This window comes from Crassostrea angulata, unplaced genomic scaffold (genome assembly GCF_025612915.1).
Source record: "Crassostrea angulata isolate pt1a10 unplaced genomic scaffold, ASM2561291v2 HiC_scaffold_106, whole genome shotgun sequence".
In the NCBI taxonomy this organism is placed as follows: Eukaryota; Metazoa; Mollusca; class Bivalvia; order Ostreida; family Ostreidae; genus Magallana; species Magallana angulata.
Genome location: NW_026441661.1, coordinates 204,491 through 222,796, shown reverse-complemented (window position 1 = coordinate 222,796; position 18,306 = coordinate 204,491). Strand labels below are relative to the sequence as shown.

Sequence of the window (18,306 nt, the reverse complement as noted above, 5' to 3'; positions counted from 1 at the left end):
AAAGGGAAAAGGCAGTTCCCAAAAAATCTTCAAAACCCTAATCCGGGGGGGGGGGGGGGTGTTGGCGTAGATTTATAACTTATAACTTCGATTTCTCTCATTTCTATTTCAATTGTTATACATACTCCCAAAAAAGTGGGGGGTGGGCAACGCCATGATAATTCAATTTTTACTATGTAAATTTAAGAAAATTGCTAAGTGCGAGAAAAAGTGGGGGGGGGGCAGCCCCCGCCCCCCCCCCCCCCCCCCCCCCGATCTTACGTGCCTGATACACTATATAATAATATCTTTAATGATGTCAAGAAAGTCACTATCATGCACGCAGCATCGTGTTCGAGTGTGTTTGAGGGGGGGGGGGGCTGATCCAAAATCCTTACAAAGAATAAATTTTTAAGCTAACAAAATATTCTTCATTTAAGATACCATTCCGTGGAGGGAATGCGCAGTATCAACCTTTAATTCAAATATCAATTCCATATCACTATGCTGTATCCTCCTAAAAATATGATATTGTGGGGGTGGGGGGGGGGGGTGTGTGGGTGAGGTCTCACGAAAAATATCCTTTGCGAAAAAAAGTTGATGGAGGAGAACAGCCCACCCTCAGCCCCCTGATGCTTAGATACATTGTATCCTGCCAACAGTATTTATACCAGGTACATGTATGCTGAAATTATCATGAACCTACATGTACAGCAATTAATAAATTATACGTGCATGTTACGAAAGAGATACAAATAGGTAGCTAGAGTAGATTCAGAAAAAATATGAATCCTTTATTTATTCTTTTATACATATACAGTTCATCTCTCGTGTACATGTACATATTAAGAACAGTTCGGCAGATTGTATTTAAAGTTGCATAGTTTCAGCTTCCGGTCCCATCCCGTGTTTCCCTGGCACTGTTTTTGTGTCGCCCTCCCAAACGAACACACGTAGTAATTCTGGCAGTTCTTGGGGTCGGGGAACTCCCCGAAAGTGGAAGGGCAGGAAAAAGATTTGGAATCTATAGAATGAAAAATAACCGTGTAAACGATTTTAGACTTGTGAAGTGATATGATGAGTAAATTAAAATCATTAGATATTTTTTATTTTCGAAATATGTATTTTTAACCTCAAAAAGGATAATCAGTTATATTATTTCAGATTACACGTAATTTAAAATGTTCAAATTTAAACTTCTTTTATACATGACTTTAGAAAGTAATATATGATTTCAAAAACTTTACATTTTCCATGGGGAGAGGTCTGAAGATGCAGATATATAAAGGGAGTGTTTCTGATGGATTAACTCCCACCTATGACACCCTTCCCCCCCCAAACCAACCCTGGAAAAAATTCATGATTCGCGCAGAAATGCGGCTATACTCTGTCCCGAGTTTTTGCTTCCATTTGATATTTCGATAATAGTAAATACCTTTGTGCTCAAACTACGTTCATCCATTAATATGAAAAATGTCCAGATTATCTGTTTTGAAACGCCCCATCTACCGCTTCAGGTTTCAATACACATCTCAAAATAGAGTGTCTACGGGGATTTTGCTTTGCATCAGCCATTAAGAAGCCCGGATGATAACGTTGCAAAATTGCGCGAGGTGTTCCGAATACTTCCGAATGGAGAAAAGATGTAAACATTTCTCATTATAAATCTCCGTAAGAAATTTGTTTTCGTTCCTGTGAAATTTTATGAATTAAAAGGGATAATTTGTCAATGGGGATATTACAATGTATATCTTGGATATTTCCATTTCATTGATTTCAACCGTACTTCTTTCATAGGTAATTATTACTTTGTTAAAAATCATCAAAAATTGATGGAAGCAATAACTTGGTCAGACTTTAGCCATATATGAACACATATGTCGTTTAACATGTCTATAAAAACCTTTGGTGTCGTCTTGGAGTGTACAGTTGACAGTGGCCGCGTCTACACACGAGGAGTTGGCCTGACTCCAGGCCGTGCCGTACACACACGTCATGTTCAACAGGTACCCGTGGACACACACCTGGTACATGGTACAATCGCTAGGGTGCGGGCTGAAGCTCCCGTGGCTGCAACCTTTGGTCAGAGTATGTTTAATCTTGATGTTTCATCAAATCGTTATATTGTAATTTGCGTTTTTGTGAAAACAAAATTATAAACTGTTATATATTTGTTGGTGGTAAATCAAATGTTGTAATTTACGTGAAAATGTTTATTTTCTTTCCTACTTATAATTTATATAAATTGTTTTGTTAAATAGATCGACATGCGCATGGTCTGAACTTGCTGGTGTAATGAAGATAAAACACCAATGAGTTCGAAATCTCATTTATCCTGGTAATCTAATCGCATCTAGAATCAATAGATACTATTGTAGACTAAGTATTAAACTTGATTTTCTTTGACTGATATATTGCTAATACATGTTGAATTTAAAGAAAATATAACAAAACTGTTTTAAAGTTTTATACTAAAGACTGCCTTGCTAGAAATGTTTCGTTTTCTGAATATATACGTATCCAATGCAAGTATTGCGGTTATTCTTCGGTTTAATCACAACTACATGCATGTAATGTTTTCTTTATGACCTTTACCATACCTTTTGTTTGTCCTTCCACAGAGCAGATTAAGCCAATGGTGAGGACGCACGCTACCAGAAAAAACCTCATCTCTACGTCACTGAACATCATACTCAATTTGTATCAAATCTAAACTCACGCGGGGTTTTTATACTGAGGGTGTTCGATCAGCAATCCACGCGTAACACGTGTTTTTCAAAATTTTGTGTAAACTATCAGTGTGGGGAATTTATGACTTAGAAATTTTACAATTGTACAACATATAAACCTAAGTATGTGTAAATACAGTTCTTTAGATTAGAGCACCTCAATAAATTAGTGCATATCATTGGTAGATGTTTGAACAGCTATGGACGTCAATAAATTGGTACATATCACTGACAGGTGCTTCCGTGTAAACAGTTTGGATGTACACAGATGTAGATATACTGTTCTGATGACATCATAAACTGTATTTGACAATATATCCATGTTGGTAATATTTTCATATATCATAAATTCTGCTAAATGTGTATATAAATATAATCTTCACTCGTCAATGTTTGATTACAGAATGATTACAATTGGTAAAAAATGCACGACTTTATCATTTGTTAATTTTTACTTTACATGTAGTTTTGGATATGTATCACTTTAATATCGCAAAAGTAGAGATAATAAACAAGAAAAAAATGTAATAAAAACCAATGATAATCAGCTAAATTATCCAGTTTATCAAAATGTCATATATTCTGTTAGTAAGTATTTTCCAGGTAGCAAAACATTTGAAGTCTGATGAAAACAACTGTAGAAAGCCAGGCACCTACAAACAATGTAACTCAGTATGATGTATATGTTGAGGATGCAATGATGGCATGTATATTAATTTTAATGATTCAGTGTGATGAGTATAATTAATGTTTTCAATGTATTTGTGTTTATGTTACATTAAAGTTTTAAAATTCAGAGAATTTAAAACTATCTATAGATAGTTTTAAATTCTCTGAATTTTAAAACTTTAATGTAACATTTATAATGATCATGCAGGGTAAATCAGGGTTAGCTATCTATCTGGGTCCGTGTGTGATAGATCTCGGGGGAGGGGAGGGGGGTATCCGAGGGATATATATGTTTGCTGGGGGAGGGGAGGGGGTGGTTCCAAAGCATATTTTTGGTATTTCTACTATGAAGACATTTGACTTTGCTAGTGGAGGTCTCTTTTAGTACCCTATAGAAATGCACACGTTTGTTTAATTCATAGAGGTAGGTACCTGTTTTATTCCATATAACAAATCAACTAAGATTGATTGTATTGATTCTATTTTTTTTTTTTGGTGTGCATAAATGATTATAATAATTTCTAATAAATAATATGTACAAAAATCAAAATGCCATTTTTTTAAAAAATATTAATGAAATATATACAACTTTTGTTCATTTTTTGTGGAATTGAAAAAATAAATTAACAAAACAAGAGAAATTAGTATGCGATATCAATCATTACAGAAAGAAATAGCATAACCAGCTCACGCGGGTTTTGCATTTTTTCTGCAATGTCGCCACATTTTTATCCCGCATGAATAACCGGAGAAAGCATTTAAAAGACCCAGAGTCTTTGCAACCATCCTATTTGTATAACCTTAAGGCGAATAGCGCCTTAAGCGAAAAGAATTGAGGGAAGCAATTTCTCTCTTGTATACCTTAAAGGGCGACAGTCGTACACTCTTGGAATGGAGCGATATTTTATAAGTTGATCGATCAACATGCATCGAGCTATTACAAATAATACATTAACGCAGACATAAAGTTTAACAGTTTAATAACATTTCTCAGAAACAATTTTTAAGGTACAAGGTAATATACTTAAAGTACTTGATTGGAAAGTCAATTTGTATTCAATTATCGGCAAGAGACGAAAATCTTGTTACAACTACAATTGAAACAAATTTCAACTTTCATAGCGTTCAAAACACAATTCTGATTGTATCAAACATTACAGTTCCAGTTGACTGTAACAAATACCCGGTACCGGTAGACAATGAAGTAAAGAAAATTGACGTTCCATATTTTAAAAAGTTTTATCAACTGATCGTACACATCATTTTTATATCAGTACCATGTAAATGATAGATTATAGAGGAATTAATGTATATGCATGATATAAAAAAAAGTTTACAATTTACAATTTAGCAAATTCAAATATAGGTACAACTTTTATACATTGTATTTCTATTTTCAAGATTGTCGAAAATCGTACATAACCTTGAAAAGTATAAAAGTCTTAAGTTGCTTTTAAAACACTGTACAAATTTTGTGTAATGAATATAGTTCATTGGAAGACTGGTCCATAAATGAAGAACAGTTTACCAAAAATTATCTTTTATTAATCATACCTACATTGTCAAGTGTATATAATCTCTATGAATTCAGATGCAAGCTGTTGTCTGATCATAGAGTAAGATCAATTTTGCGGGTATCTGTAGTTGTTGTAAATACACTGGAACAAATCCAAGATAGATACACGAATTTTGTATGAAACACGACATTCTACTTGAAGGCAGTGAAGATAAACAACCATTGGAGTAACAAGATATCATTTTTTCTGTGTAGCAAGTCATGGTGCAGTTCCTTCTTCAAAAAGATTGAAGACAGTTGGATCATCTGTAGAAGTAAGAAAAACACTTATCAATGATTTAATAAAGATTAATACCAAAATAAAAGATAAGATAACTAAGCACGTCTAATAGTTTTAATTAAAGAAGGATAAATTTAAATAAAATTTATTTTTATAACTTTCACATGTTTTACCATTTGAACCAAATATGGCTATGATTTGATAATGAAAAAACTTAAGATTGAAATAAACAAGAAACAGTAGTTGCAGTCCATGTGAATATACATACATGTCGGTCGATTCCAGCTACAGATGTAATAGGAATGTGAAAAAAGAACGTGGTTTTGAGAGCAAATTAAATTTGTACAAAAAACTTTTATCTTACTCTAGTTTTGAGCTGGACATGACATCCCCATCAGGAAAATGTGTGAATTCATCTACAAAAAGGCATAAGGTAGCTACATTTAGTTTGTAGTTATAATTTTGAAATTAATTGCGATGATTGGTATATATGCAACCAATTCTGTGATTAGGCACTCTTTTAACTGAGATATAATACCATATCTCTCTCTCTTTCTCTCTCTCTTCTCTCTCTCTCTCTCTCTCTCTCTCTCTCTCTCTCTCTCTCTCTCTCTCTCTAATAAGTCTTATTTTTATTCATTGATTGTTTATCAAACTAACCTGTCAGAGGTTCTTGTTGGTGTATATACCTATAAACATATAGCTTGTTGTTGTACTCTGATCCGACATATAGATGGTGAGTGTTGACATCATAACTCAGGCCGTATGGTGAGAATATCCCTGATGGTCTTATTAGTAGATGTGACAGGAACTGACCGTTCCTGTCTAACATCTGTACTGCGTCGGTTTTACCATCACACACCAGGATGTGTGACAGCGCGTCAGTGCAGATTCCTCGTGGATGTAGTCCTGATCCTGATGGATGCCCTGTGAAAGAGAAACGATGTGTTCCTCCACGCTCTGTCACCACTACAGCTCCAGACTCAAATAACACATAGTCAGACACCACGACATCCCCATTGTTGTTCTCTGTTATATAGTTAGGTTCTCTATACAGTTCCAGTCTAGTGTTGTCGTATTCTATGGTTTGTGAGTGTTGTCGGCTTTTGTTGTACCGGGTTACCATGCCTGTCCGTGTAGGATAGTTAAACATCCCGACTAGTAGATCCCCAGTGGATAGGGACCAGTACACACACCTTGGTTTCCATGTAGACTCTGTTCCTCTTAAAAATATGGTGGTTTCCATATCATTTGAGAGTTTGCTGATGTTATGATTCCTACCTATATAAATTAGTTCACCACCGCTGTTCACTGTGTACGATCCGGAATAATATAGATCTCTACATAAATCCTTTACACGATGTTGAGTAATACCTGTTGTGTTTGTCAAAATAAAATTGTGATCATCACTGACCCATACTAGGTTTGATGATATACAGGAAATATGATAACAATGACGGACACCTGGAACTCTGAAAGAATGAAATAACTCGGGAGAAGAAAACAGTTTAAGCAGACACTCGTTCTGTTGCTGTGGCTTTTCTGTCTCTTTGGTTGGGAGTCCATTCCGTGATTCTATCGCATCAAAATCGTCTGGAGTCAGATCTACAACATCAGGCAGTTTGATAAAACAGATTGATTACAAATACATCGTCTTAAAAATGATAGTTACAACAATGTATATAGATATCGATCCATGGATAATGAGATGACCATTGACTTTGGGTACTTGTTTCACATATTATATAGTAGCAATATGGTATAGGCCTTTGCCGGTTCATGGATATCAGCATCTGTTGTCTGTTGTCAGACTTATCAACAGAGTCTACATCTGTTTTCTTTGCATATTTTTATCCATACCAGCATTATTTTCTACATGGTTTATTGACAAATTCACATCGGAATTCCACGGTCTCATTAACGGCTCTTTCCAATATGGAGACGTGCACATTATTTAGTTGATAACTTAAGACATGCAATGTATTTGTAAGAAAACTGAAATGATGTTGGTGGTCAAAAAGCAATGACAAACGTATACTTGACATGAAATTATTTGTAGTAAAACTCGTGTAACGTTGGTAGTCAATAAAAAATCAACAAGAGATGTTTGTGAAACACTTATGCCCCCCCCCCCCCTCCCTTGGAAACATCCTCTGTCGAAAATTGCTCTATCATACACAAAATCAAACTTGACCTAGATATTATTTAGATAAACCTGCATACCAAATTTCATATTAATATGTTCACCATCTGCGAAGAAAATGAGCGGAAACTGCAATCGAATCAATATCGAACTTGACCTAGATATTATCATGATAAACCTGTATACCAAATTTCATTTCAATAGGTACATCCTCTGCGAAGAAAATGAGCGGAAACTGCAAATAACTCGAATTTTTCTAAGTCCAAGGGTCATAACTCTGTTCAAAATTGCTCGATCGTACCCAATATCGAACTTGACCTATATATTATCATGATAAACCTGTATACTAAATTTCGACAGACAGCAGCAAAGCAATATACCATCCCTTCTTCGAAAGTGGAGGGGGGGCATAAAAATATATTTGACTTACCTGATAGAACTTTCTGACGATCTATATATCTGTAAACACATATCTTGTTGTTGTACCAAGATCCGACCCAAAGACGATGAGTGTTGATATCATAACCCAGGCTTTGTGGTTTAAATATCCCTGGTGCTCTTATTAGTAGATTTGACAGGAACTGACCGTCCCTGTCTATCATCTGCACTGTTTTGGTTGCATCATCACACACCAGGATGTGTGACAACGCGTCGGTGCAGATTCCAAACGGTTCTAGTTTTGATCCCGACAAATGCCCAGTGTAGGAAAAACGATGTCTTCCTCCACGCTCTGTCACCACTACAGCATCAATGTCAGATACCACGACATCCCCATTGTTGTTTTCTGTTATATAGCTAGGAAATCTATACAGTTCCCGCCCTGTGTTGTCATGTTGTATGGTCTGTGCCAGTAGTCCGCTCCTGTTGTATCGGGCAACCTCGCCTGTCCTTGTTATCTCGCTATACATGCCGACCAGAAGATTATTCGTGGACAGAGACCAAAAAACACACCGTGGTCTTAAAAAAGAACTCGTGTTTTCTACAAATGTGGTGTTTGTTTTCATATTCTTCGAAAGTTTGTTAATGTTATATTTCTTATCTATATAAATTAGCTGACTTTTACTGGTAACTGTGTGTGACCCATCACTAATAAATATATCATCACTACTTAAATCCTTCACATGATGTGAAGTGAAACCTGTTGTGTTTTTCAAGATAAAATTGTGAACATCACTGACCCAAAACCGATTTGATGTTACACAGGAAATGTGATGACAACCATCAACACCTTTTACAATTAGAGACTGATAAAAAACGGGAGCAGACATCAGTTTTAGCAAAGATTCATTTGTTACGCGTCGGTTTCCTCTCTCTGTGATTTGGATTGCACTCAGTGACTCCATCACATCCTCCTTGTTGAGTGACTCAGTCATGGAGAGCTGGCTGGTGTGGAGTGTAAGATGTATCTGGATGAGGGCTGTCTTTATGGAGGAGAGGAATTGTAGCGGACTGTATGCTGACTGTTCATATCTTTGTACAAATATTTGTAGACTGAAAATGTGTCTGATCATTTCTATCTTCTGTTTTAAGCATCTATGATTAAATTTAAAGCCACTGAACACATTGTACATGGAATCTTTTTGCATATCCTCCATGAGATCCCTCAGTTTCTGTGCATTTGATATTATTCCAGATTGAAACAAAGAGAATTCTGAACGACAGGTTTTGATATCATTTCTAGTTTTTTTCAGGAGAAAAAGCCTATTAAAGATAGCTTCACTTCTGATTGATTGAATGGTTCCTTTAAGTTGCTGTCGTTTTGTTTCATAAACTTCTCGTGGGTTAAGAATCTTGTGCTTTTTATGCCCATAGCAAACTTCGCATACGGGAACTTGGCAAGTTTTACAGTACTTTATGTAAACATTGCTTGGATGTCTAACACACAATTCTTGTTCTGAAATGTTGTTGAACTTATTACGGAATGTCACAATATTATGGTCTACTGTTCCAAGTTTTATAACATGGTTTTCTTTACACTTTCTACACAGATAGCATGGACAAAATTCGCAATAGTACTCTGTGTTCTCTGAACACTTAGAACACTGACGAGTTTTATATGCTGCGCTTGCTGCTTCCATGACGTTGAGGGTCTAGGTCTCAAAATCAAAACCTGCTTAGCAAAAAAAAGATGCTTTTCAATTAGGTCTAGCACATTCTTTCAAAACTGTTTCATAATTTTATATTTTTTATGGCCTGTTATTTAAACAATTTTAGGATCTTGTCATACTAATGACTGCACATCGTCAAAGAGAAACAGAGAGGGTTGGGTGGGAAAGAGCAGATATGTTTTACAAAAGATAAATTTCAGAGAGAGCGACTGCTAACAATGCTTTCTCTTTGAGCGAGTTTGATCCTTGTATACTTGTATAATTGATTATCGAAAGTAAGGAGAAACTTACGATATGAAAATCCTCTTTGTTATACTTTCTCTGTTAAACTTGTACTCTAGCTTTCTTTCTCAGGTTTTTTTTTTCGTATACATTAGATTCATTTCTGTTTTGTTAAAAATAATTTTTTTCATTATGAAAAATAATATTCTGAGTAATCGATCAACAGTATAGACCACATATTAGAAGTTGACGTTTTTATTATAAAAGAGTCTACTTAAAAGAAAATAACACACTGCTGCCTATATTTATTTAAATGGACCTGCTTTAGAGTTTCAATCGATCTGTTTTCATTCATAGTGTCGTTGAATTGAATGTGTAGTTTTTGCTTTTATTTCTCAGAAGCTATGAATAAGTATTATTTCCCGGTGTTTAAACCTGATTTCCCGAGAGTATTAATCTGTATTCGTCAGAATATAAATAAGAAAAAAAAGAAAAAGTGCTATAGGGAAACACCAATCTCGAAACATCAAATGTTTCCGTGATCAATAGACTTATAGTATCATTGATTTGTAAACAATAAAGATAATGATCTAATATGTATTATTTACATCATTTGAGGAGTGCTTAAATAAAAAAAGAAACCATTCTGATAATTACCATCTTACCTGAACATGAACACTCGTCATTCACCAATAATTCTTATTTCGGTTGTTAAAATATTAAAATGCCCGGCATGCAATACTGCGCCATTAAACATGTTTGTGACGTCAATTCTTTGTGCCCACTTTCAGCAATTACAAAGCATTATATACAAGTAAAATGCTATTGGACTAGTATAGGAAGGATGACGCTACATAACTTTGTTATATATAGAACAATAGTTGAAAGTTGTCCATACGTCAAAATTGGCTTGGTTAAAGCGCGTAGGGATACATCCAATTCTAAATTATTTACAATTTCTAGAACAAAACAACTAATGCAGGCGCGTTTGTATCACTCAATGTAATAAGACGGAATACATTCGAGTTGTTGTTTTTTCAAACTCGTTTTTTTCCCGTCAACTTTTGTTGCAAAGCTTGGAGTTCAATGATGATTTTCTTTGCTAAAAATATAGTTTTATTTCATTATGCATGGGTTTTTTTTGTTTTACTTGTTAGCGCTTATTTTATTCAGCATATTCGCCATTCTCACTTTAAATTTCAGCAAGATATAAGACTCGAGTGGTGTATTGTGTCAGATACCGAACAGTTTTTGTTTCGTATATCCCTTATAGACACTTGAGCTCACGACAGGTCTTTCCGAATCTTTGCAGAATTTTTCAGTTTATTTTCTATGCCTTCTACAATGTATTTTAAACATATGTTTTTCATTATATGAATGTTGCAAACAGTGAAATTTCAGATAATACTTGATGCTTATACCTATAAAATATTTACATCAATCACAAGAGTAATTATCTAGTATAAGAAGTTTCAAAAGTTTCAAAAGGTTCCATATAATCTTATTATATTGTAACGTGTTTTGTTCTCATGGATAATATATAAAATTAATTTTCCTTTAACTCTACCCGAGTTAATAATGATTGTTATAATATTTTTTCTCTAATTGGATAATGTTAAAATCACAAACAATAATCAACTGTATGGGCGGGCTTTCTGTACCGTGCGTCTATACCCGGTTCCTATTGAGAGAGAGGTACTTGAGGTGTCTCAATAACTTCAGGTTTACTACACCAAGCACCTCATCTCAATTCCCTGGGTTTCTTGCCACTAGTCTTTACATGACACTACCTCGTACCTCTGTTCTCTTTCCTCTTTTTTTTCTTTCTTTCTATTTCGACCTCTCTACCCCATGCATTCTGCTCTTCCAGGTTCCACAGCACAGCTGTTTATATACCCTTGGAATAGTCAACTCCAAGGGTAGTCTGGACATTCCATTTCCCCACCTAAATCTAATTCATTACAACGTTTATTTTAATAAGGTATAATCATTATAATATAACTAAAACTGACCAACTGCACTGAATTATAAAAGAAATCCACAACAGCAAGCAATAATTCCGATCACATATTGAGCACAGGAAACAGTAGAATAGCTATGACGAATTCAAATAAACATATCTCTCAGACCTGACTCTTAATTTGAAAACAATTATGAAAAATGACAGTGATGCTACATGACTACATGACTGCTGAATCAGATACCCAAAACCAGTGTAAAAAACGTTATACATTCAATAAACATGGTTGCAGCGTGCCTAAAATACAATTTTTCTCATTAAAAAAATATTATCTTTCAAAAGATCAGGCACAACTTTCTAAGGAAGTTTAGACATTTCGGAAAAAGGTAAAACAGTACCAATGGAGCAGGGGAAGCCTTAAATATATTGTACCCGGCGCATTATAATACACAAAGAACTTGCACATTGTAGCCATCTTGGACGTATTAAGAATGCATATCCTGTTGAAATTTTGCTTGAAATTCATCAATAAATTTTTTTTGTGATCCTCTCCGTCTTCCGATCAGGTTTTCAACATCTAAATTTACAACGATTGAACATAAATGGTACTCTTCATCCGTCATTTATAAAAAAAAAGCACCCCTTAATTGGCATCTTAGGCTGTACAATAAAGTGACTACGCTGCTGATCAAATACATATATGGTACACGCATGTAATCTCAAGATAAGCCCTGTAAAGTACTCTAACAGTTGCATTTAAGGGAAATTATTTCATTTCAGATAAAAAGCAATCAAGCATTTCAATTTTAAAGAATATCAGTACATAGCGATGTACCTTGGTACCGATGTAACCTGACAAGTGCCCAAATCACATGCAATGAGTAAAACTTAAAGTTAACCTTGAAATAGTTTATCAAATCAGCTGAAAATTACTCGATTACAATAAATCAGTTTATTATGAAAGAAATCATAATGGAAAAGATAAATATTCAAATAAGGGAAAAATATGCAATTTTGGATACATATTCTATTTATAAAAATTAAATTCCAAAAATGTGAACAAAGCCCCTGACGGATTTGAACTCGTGATCTGTTGATCACAAACCCGATATTTTAACCAATGAGCTATGCCAATATTCAACCAAATGAATTGATAAAAACAATTTTAAGAAACTAGCAAATTATTCGAATCGCCATTTTGTGACGTTGTGTCTTAAAATGTACAAGTTTTGGTGGAGTGATGTACCTTAACTGACAGGCACTATCTTTTGAACTTTATTATAATAAATAAGTTATATACAGGTCTGGACTCCAAAGAGGGTCTTTTTAAGTGAATTCTTATGGACATCTTCTATTGTATACTTTGCGATGGAGGGTTTACTGCATAGTTTCGCAAAAAAACAGCATCCTGCAGAAAAATTCAGTTTAACGGTATTCTTAATAGCAAAATTAAAATTCTAGTCTTGCTTTCTTTTGTCCATCTACTTCTTTATTACTCAGTACATTGTGCTCAATCTCTAATCATATACTAACACATCATACGATTACGTTAAAAATTGGGAGGTAATCCGAAAGGAGAAATAATGTCAACTTAACCCATTATAAATCCTTGTTTAAAAAAACCTGTTTTCGTTTCTACTATTTTGTTTTTTGAGTGAAAAATGTTTATGCGTCAATGAATATGTCGCAAATATTTTCCTCTTCATCAATTTATTTCAATTAAACTTCTTTCACAGATATGTGTATTTTTATCTAAAAAGTCTAAACAATAACTTGAGACAGATAGGACAGTTTTGTTATAAATGAACAAGATGTTTACAAATATATACATGTATTGTTAATTAAAAAACCATCAAATTAAATGAAAATAATTGAAACCGAATTGTGTTCTGTTAATTTTAAAAAAAATTAAAATGTAAGCACTACTTGACACGACTTGCCTTTCAAGGAACTTGAGCTTAAAATCAAATAGAAAAATTCGCCCATACGACCAATTTCACAATGGTTGTATATTAGATATTCTCCTCTTCTGTACTACTGTTTTTAAGTTATACACGTATAATATTATTACTGTATTGTGCTATGTGCTAGAACGAAACAATACAACGTAAGGGGGCTTTCCTGGTGTTGATCAAAACACCATGCATGGAGGTAAGCCGAGTAAGTTTAACTTTTGCAATATTCATTAAGTATACATGTTGTGCATGCATTACATTTATCGATCATCAACTCCAGTTCGTGAGGCCTGTACTATGTTATATTATTTGTGGGGTCAGTAAAGTCCATAGAAGGCTCGGCTCCGCCACGCCTTCTATTGACTTTACCGACCCCACAAATGTCTGTAAAAAGTCAGTAACAAACCTAATAAGTAATATTGTAACATAGTACAGGCCTCACGAACTGGTGCTGATGACGTTATGATGTGATTAAAAACACAAACATTATGTCCTTATAATCTCTATTGAGCCATTTCCAAGGGTATACCACTCCTTGGATCAAACAATGAGGGTGGGCATGGGGTTACTTGAGTTGTTGCGGTGTCAGCTGGAGTATTGGTCACTGTTTGATATTTTATGTTAGTGTTATCTCCGAAAAGTGCGCAACAAAACACAAATAGTAAAACATTTATAAATTTCTTTAATTTTATTTCAAATCTGGCGATGATTGGGCACGGCTGTTTAAGGGTAATGGACCGCCATACATGACAAAGGGCATGCCCCAAATTTCAAAATTCAACACATCAAGTAACATCATACATGTAGTTAACATAATTCAACAAATTCAAACAAAGTTCAAAGTTCATTCAAAGTTCACTCAAAGTTCAAAGTTCACAGGTTTAATACCTTGACTCTGGGAGGTGCAGAAGTCCAGAATTTACGATTGACCCTTGGGAGGTGCAGGGGTCGATGTCCACATAATAATACATGCACTAGTCTGAAATGACCAGCGCCGCTCATTCACGCCATAAGTTCCCAAACTCGAAAGCAGCTATGGAGCTTTAGAGATTGGGAACTCCGCCACCATATGGGTGGGGGTATGAGCGGATTTAACTTACAACCGTGCCCTAGGGTAAGCTTGCTAAGCCGGATAACAAGCATGCCCTTTTGTTAAGATAGCCTCAAGGCCCCCCTGAAGAGTATTTAGGATAACAGCATTAGCCAATTTTGACAAGTGTACTCCATCACAGAAGAACAAGGAGTCATGCTTTATATCAGGATGGCGGATAATTGCGCCGTCATACCGCAAGGCTAACCTGGATGCACAAGAATTAAGGCGTTTACGTTGTGATTCCATAGCACGAGAGTTTTGAGAATAACGCGATTGTATGCGTGGAAGGATGCAAGACCAAATGACCTTAGAATGTGGGAAGTTGGTTTGAATAAATTGAAAAAGCTTCATGCAAACTAGCCTGAGCTTTCTAATAGATGTCTCCCCTAAGTCATTTCCCCCACAGTGTATTAAAATGACATTTGGTGCAGGACCCACTTTTGCAAGGGTTTTAAGCTTCTGCTCTACTTGGGACAATTTCAGGCCACTGTACCCCTGCCACCATAATGAAATATTTAGCCTTTTCAGGTTCAGGTGAAGACCTCCAGGCCTTAAAAATGCTTCTAATTGAGCATGCTTCAGTATTGAGGACCCCACTAACCACACTTTTTCTTTGTCTACAATAGATAAGCAAAGCCTATGAGTTAGAATTTTGGTATGCGAATGTATGACTTGTAACACGAAGATTTCCATCTTCCACATTTCTGAATTGTTTCCGCAGAAAAACCTTGCAATGCCAATTCAGTGCTAGCTCCAATCCGAAAAGAATGAGATTTGTATCTTGTGTTCTCCGGTAACTTAAGACGAACTATTGCTTTTGAGAGTACTGCCGTAAACTGGTATCTTGTGAGCGGGGTCTTATCAAAGTGACAAAAAAGAGGCCCTGCAGTCAACGGGCGAACACTTAAATATTTCTCAACAAGCTTGAATGGACACCCAACTCCCTCAGATTTACCAATTTGCAAAATGGTACCTTTTCCTACCTGGTCAGTCTTGGAATGTTTGAGATTGATTAACAATAGCTGTTTATCAGGGTCTAGAGTTAGATTTTCCATACCAAGTACAATATTGTTCGGAATTTTACAGTGAACAGTCAATTCACCGACACGAAATAAACCATGAAATGCCAGTGAAAATGCTGCCGAGAAAAGACTTGTTTCATAAGAATTAGTGCATGTAGTGGGTAAAACCAAAATTATTTTTTCAAGCAAGTCTTTAGTTATAGGCAGTCTTGTATCAGAATTGTGATTTAACCGTTTCATGCCCTGCAAAAGCTTTGTAACTACAAATTGAGAAGTTGGGTCCCCTATTCCTTGTAACTTGCAGTGGTAAGAAATTGCAGACAAATACGAACGCACCGTTGAATAAGCAAGGCCAGATGTTGATAGATGCAATAAGTACTGAACCACCGAACATAGTGTTGGAGGCCAATATACAAGTGCGAACTGATGACAAAATTTTTGATACGACAGTAAACCGACTTTTTGAACCCTGTGTGTGTTATCGGATATTGCAGCTTCTAGCAGCCGATCAAGTTCAAACTTGAAATAAGGTTGTGAAATGAGTGGGGGATGGGTTCGGGGTCCCTCCTTGCGTTTGGTGCGGCCTGGCGAAACCTGGTCCACTGTTTACGAGAAATGGCATCAGCAATATTATTAGATTTAGTTGAAATATATTCAGCACGAAATAAAATGTTGTGTCGCATGCATTTTAAGACAAATGCTCTAACTAATACCATGACAAGCTCAGATTTAGAGGTTAGTTTGTTCAAAACTGCAACCAATGCCTGATTGTCAATGTGAAATGTAATTTTTTTGTTGGCTAATTTGTTGCCCCAAATGATAACAGATAAAACCACAGGGATAAAGTCTAATAGGGTCATGTCGTGATGCCCATCGATATATTTCCAATTTTTGGGCCAACTAAAGAAACACCACTCCTCATTCAAATACGCCCCACATCCTAGTTGAGCAGACCCTAAGCTATCGGTGAACAATTTGAGATTTTGATCTGAATACCATTCTTCTTCTAAGAAATAAACCACACCGTTAAAATCCTCCAAAAACCTACACCACATAAAAATATCCTCCCGCATAGATTGAGTAACTCTTAGGTAATGATGTGGTTGCGTGGCACCGATGGTGGCGTCATACAGGCGCCGAACAAATGCGCGGCCTGGCCGAATTGCCCTTGTAAAGAAATTAAGTTTTCCCAGCACTGACTGCAACTGCTTAAGTGTGACTTTTTTGAGTGGAGACAATTGTTTTAAAAGATTTTGGAGTTCAACACATTTTGGATAAGGTACTCTAACCAGCATTTCAATAGTGTCGATTTCCAAACCTAAAAATGTTAAGCAAGTGGTAGGACCTACAGTTTTATCCTCAGCTAAAGGTACCCCTAGATCATGACAAATACTATGAAATGCAGACATGGTGTCCTTACAAACAGAAGCATTGTGACCCGCAAATATAAAATCGTCCAAATAGTGGTCTATTGTGTCTACATGAGATTTTTTCATTGCCAACCAGTTTAAAAATGTTGCAAATTCTTCAAAGACCTTACATGACACAGAACACCCCATTGGTAAACACTTATCAATGTAGTACATATCATCAAACATAAAACCAAGTAGGTCAAAATCCCCTGGACATATTGGCAAAAGTCTAAAAGCTGATTTTATATCGCATTTTGCTATAAATGCCCCCTGACCAATTTTAGCAATCATCTGTATAACCGAGTCAAAAGATGTATATTTAACTGAGCTTTCCTCTGGGTCTATGAAAAAATTTACGCTATTGAATTTAGGAAATGAGAGGTGTGTTATTAATCTCCAACCAGAGTTGTCCCCCTTTGGCACCACTCCGATAGGAGATATGCGGAGGTTTGAAATTGGTAGATCCCGAAATGGCCCCCCCCAACCCGTCCTAATTCTACTTCCTTCATTATTTTTTCTCGAATCTCGTTGTGATGTTCATACGCAGATATCAAATTTTTTGATTGAATATGAATTCTTGGCCCCGTGTAATATAATTGAAAACCCTGGGAAAACCCTAAAAATAATTTTTTTGCAGTCTGAGTTTTTGGATAATCTGACAAGTACTTCTCAAGTGCCGGGAGTTTAATAGGGGTTTTGCCGAGGCCCCACACCTTGTGGGTTTGTAAATCTAAAACGGAGGCGCAGGTTGTTGGGGTTCTGGGGTCCCCTGAAATGCGATTGTTGTGTCCTGGGTTGATTGTTAGCATGTTGTGTTGGGAATCTGGGGGCACGAAAATTATGCATATGTGCAGTGTATCATAGCATGCTGGCCGCTACAACGTAAACAACTGTGAGTGTACGTGCAAGGAAACTTTTCGCAAGACCCTTTGAAATTGAAGTTGTAGCACTTTCCTATGGATGTAGCTCTGGGCAGGGTTTGAGGAGCATTAACGGTTGAAGTTGGGGTCATGAACATTAACCAGAGCTCAGAATCCACTTCCCCCCATGATGATGCTGGATTATGAACCTTACGTAACCTATACTGAACATCGTATTCTTTCCATCCCACTGCTCCCCTATTAGCCCCCATCCTAACACACTGCATGTATTTCAAAAGCTCTAATATTATGGTCTACTGTTCCAAGTTTTATAACATGGTTTTCTTTACACTTTCTA

At 35.9% G+C, this 18,306-nt stretch overlaps 3 protein-coding genes across 3 annotated transcripts; all 3 read right to left on the bottom strand.

Annotated features, from left to right (window-relative positions):
* Nucleotides 1-743: 743 nt before the first annotated feature.
* Nucleotides 744-2,728, bottom strand: LOC128169199 (peritrophin-1-like). The gene is made up of 3 exons (XM_052835367.1): nt 2,580-2,728; nt 1,883-2,056; nt 744-1,003 (listed from the first exon to the last, which is right to left on the bottom strand). Exons 1-3 carry the CDS (start codon nt 2,668-2,670, stop codon nt 825-827), a joined length of 444 nt encoding a protein of 147 aa, XP_052691327.1. The 5' UTR covers nt 2,671-2,728; the 3' UTR covers nt 744-824.
* Nucleotides 2,729-5,533: 2,805 nt separating this feature from the next.
* On the bottom strand, nt 5,534-9,394 carry LOC128169172 (uncharacterized). Its single transcript, XM_052835335.1, has 3 exons — nt 7,747-9,394; nt 5,834-6,778; nt 5,534-5,589 (listed from the first exon to the last, which is right to left on the bottom strand). Exons 1-3 carry the CDS (start codon nt 9,392-9,394, stop codon nt 5,534-5,536), a joined length of 2,649 nt encoding a protein of 882 aa, XP_052691295.1.
* A 4,951-nt stretch (nt 9,395-14,345) lies between these two features.
* Nucleotides 14,346-16,435, bottom strand: LOC128169193 (uncharacterized). Its single transcript, XM_052835358.1, has one exon. It carries the CDS (start codon nt 15,354-15,356, stop codon nt 14,685-14,687), a length of 672 nt encoding a protein of 223 aa, XP_052691318.1. The 5' UTR covers nt 15,357-16,435; the 3' UTR covers nt 14,346-14,684.
* Between the last annotated feature and the right edge of the window lie 1,871 nt (nt 16,436-18,306).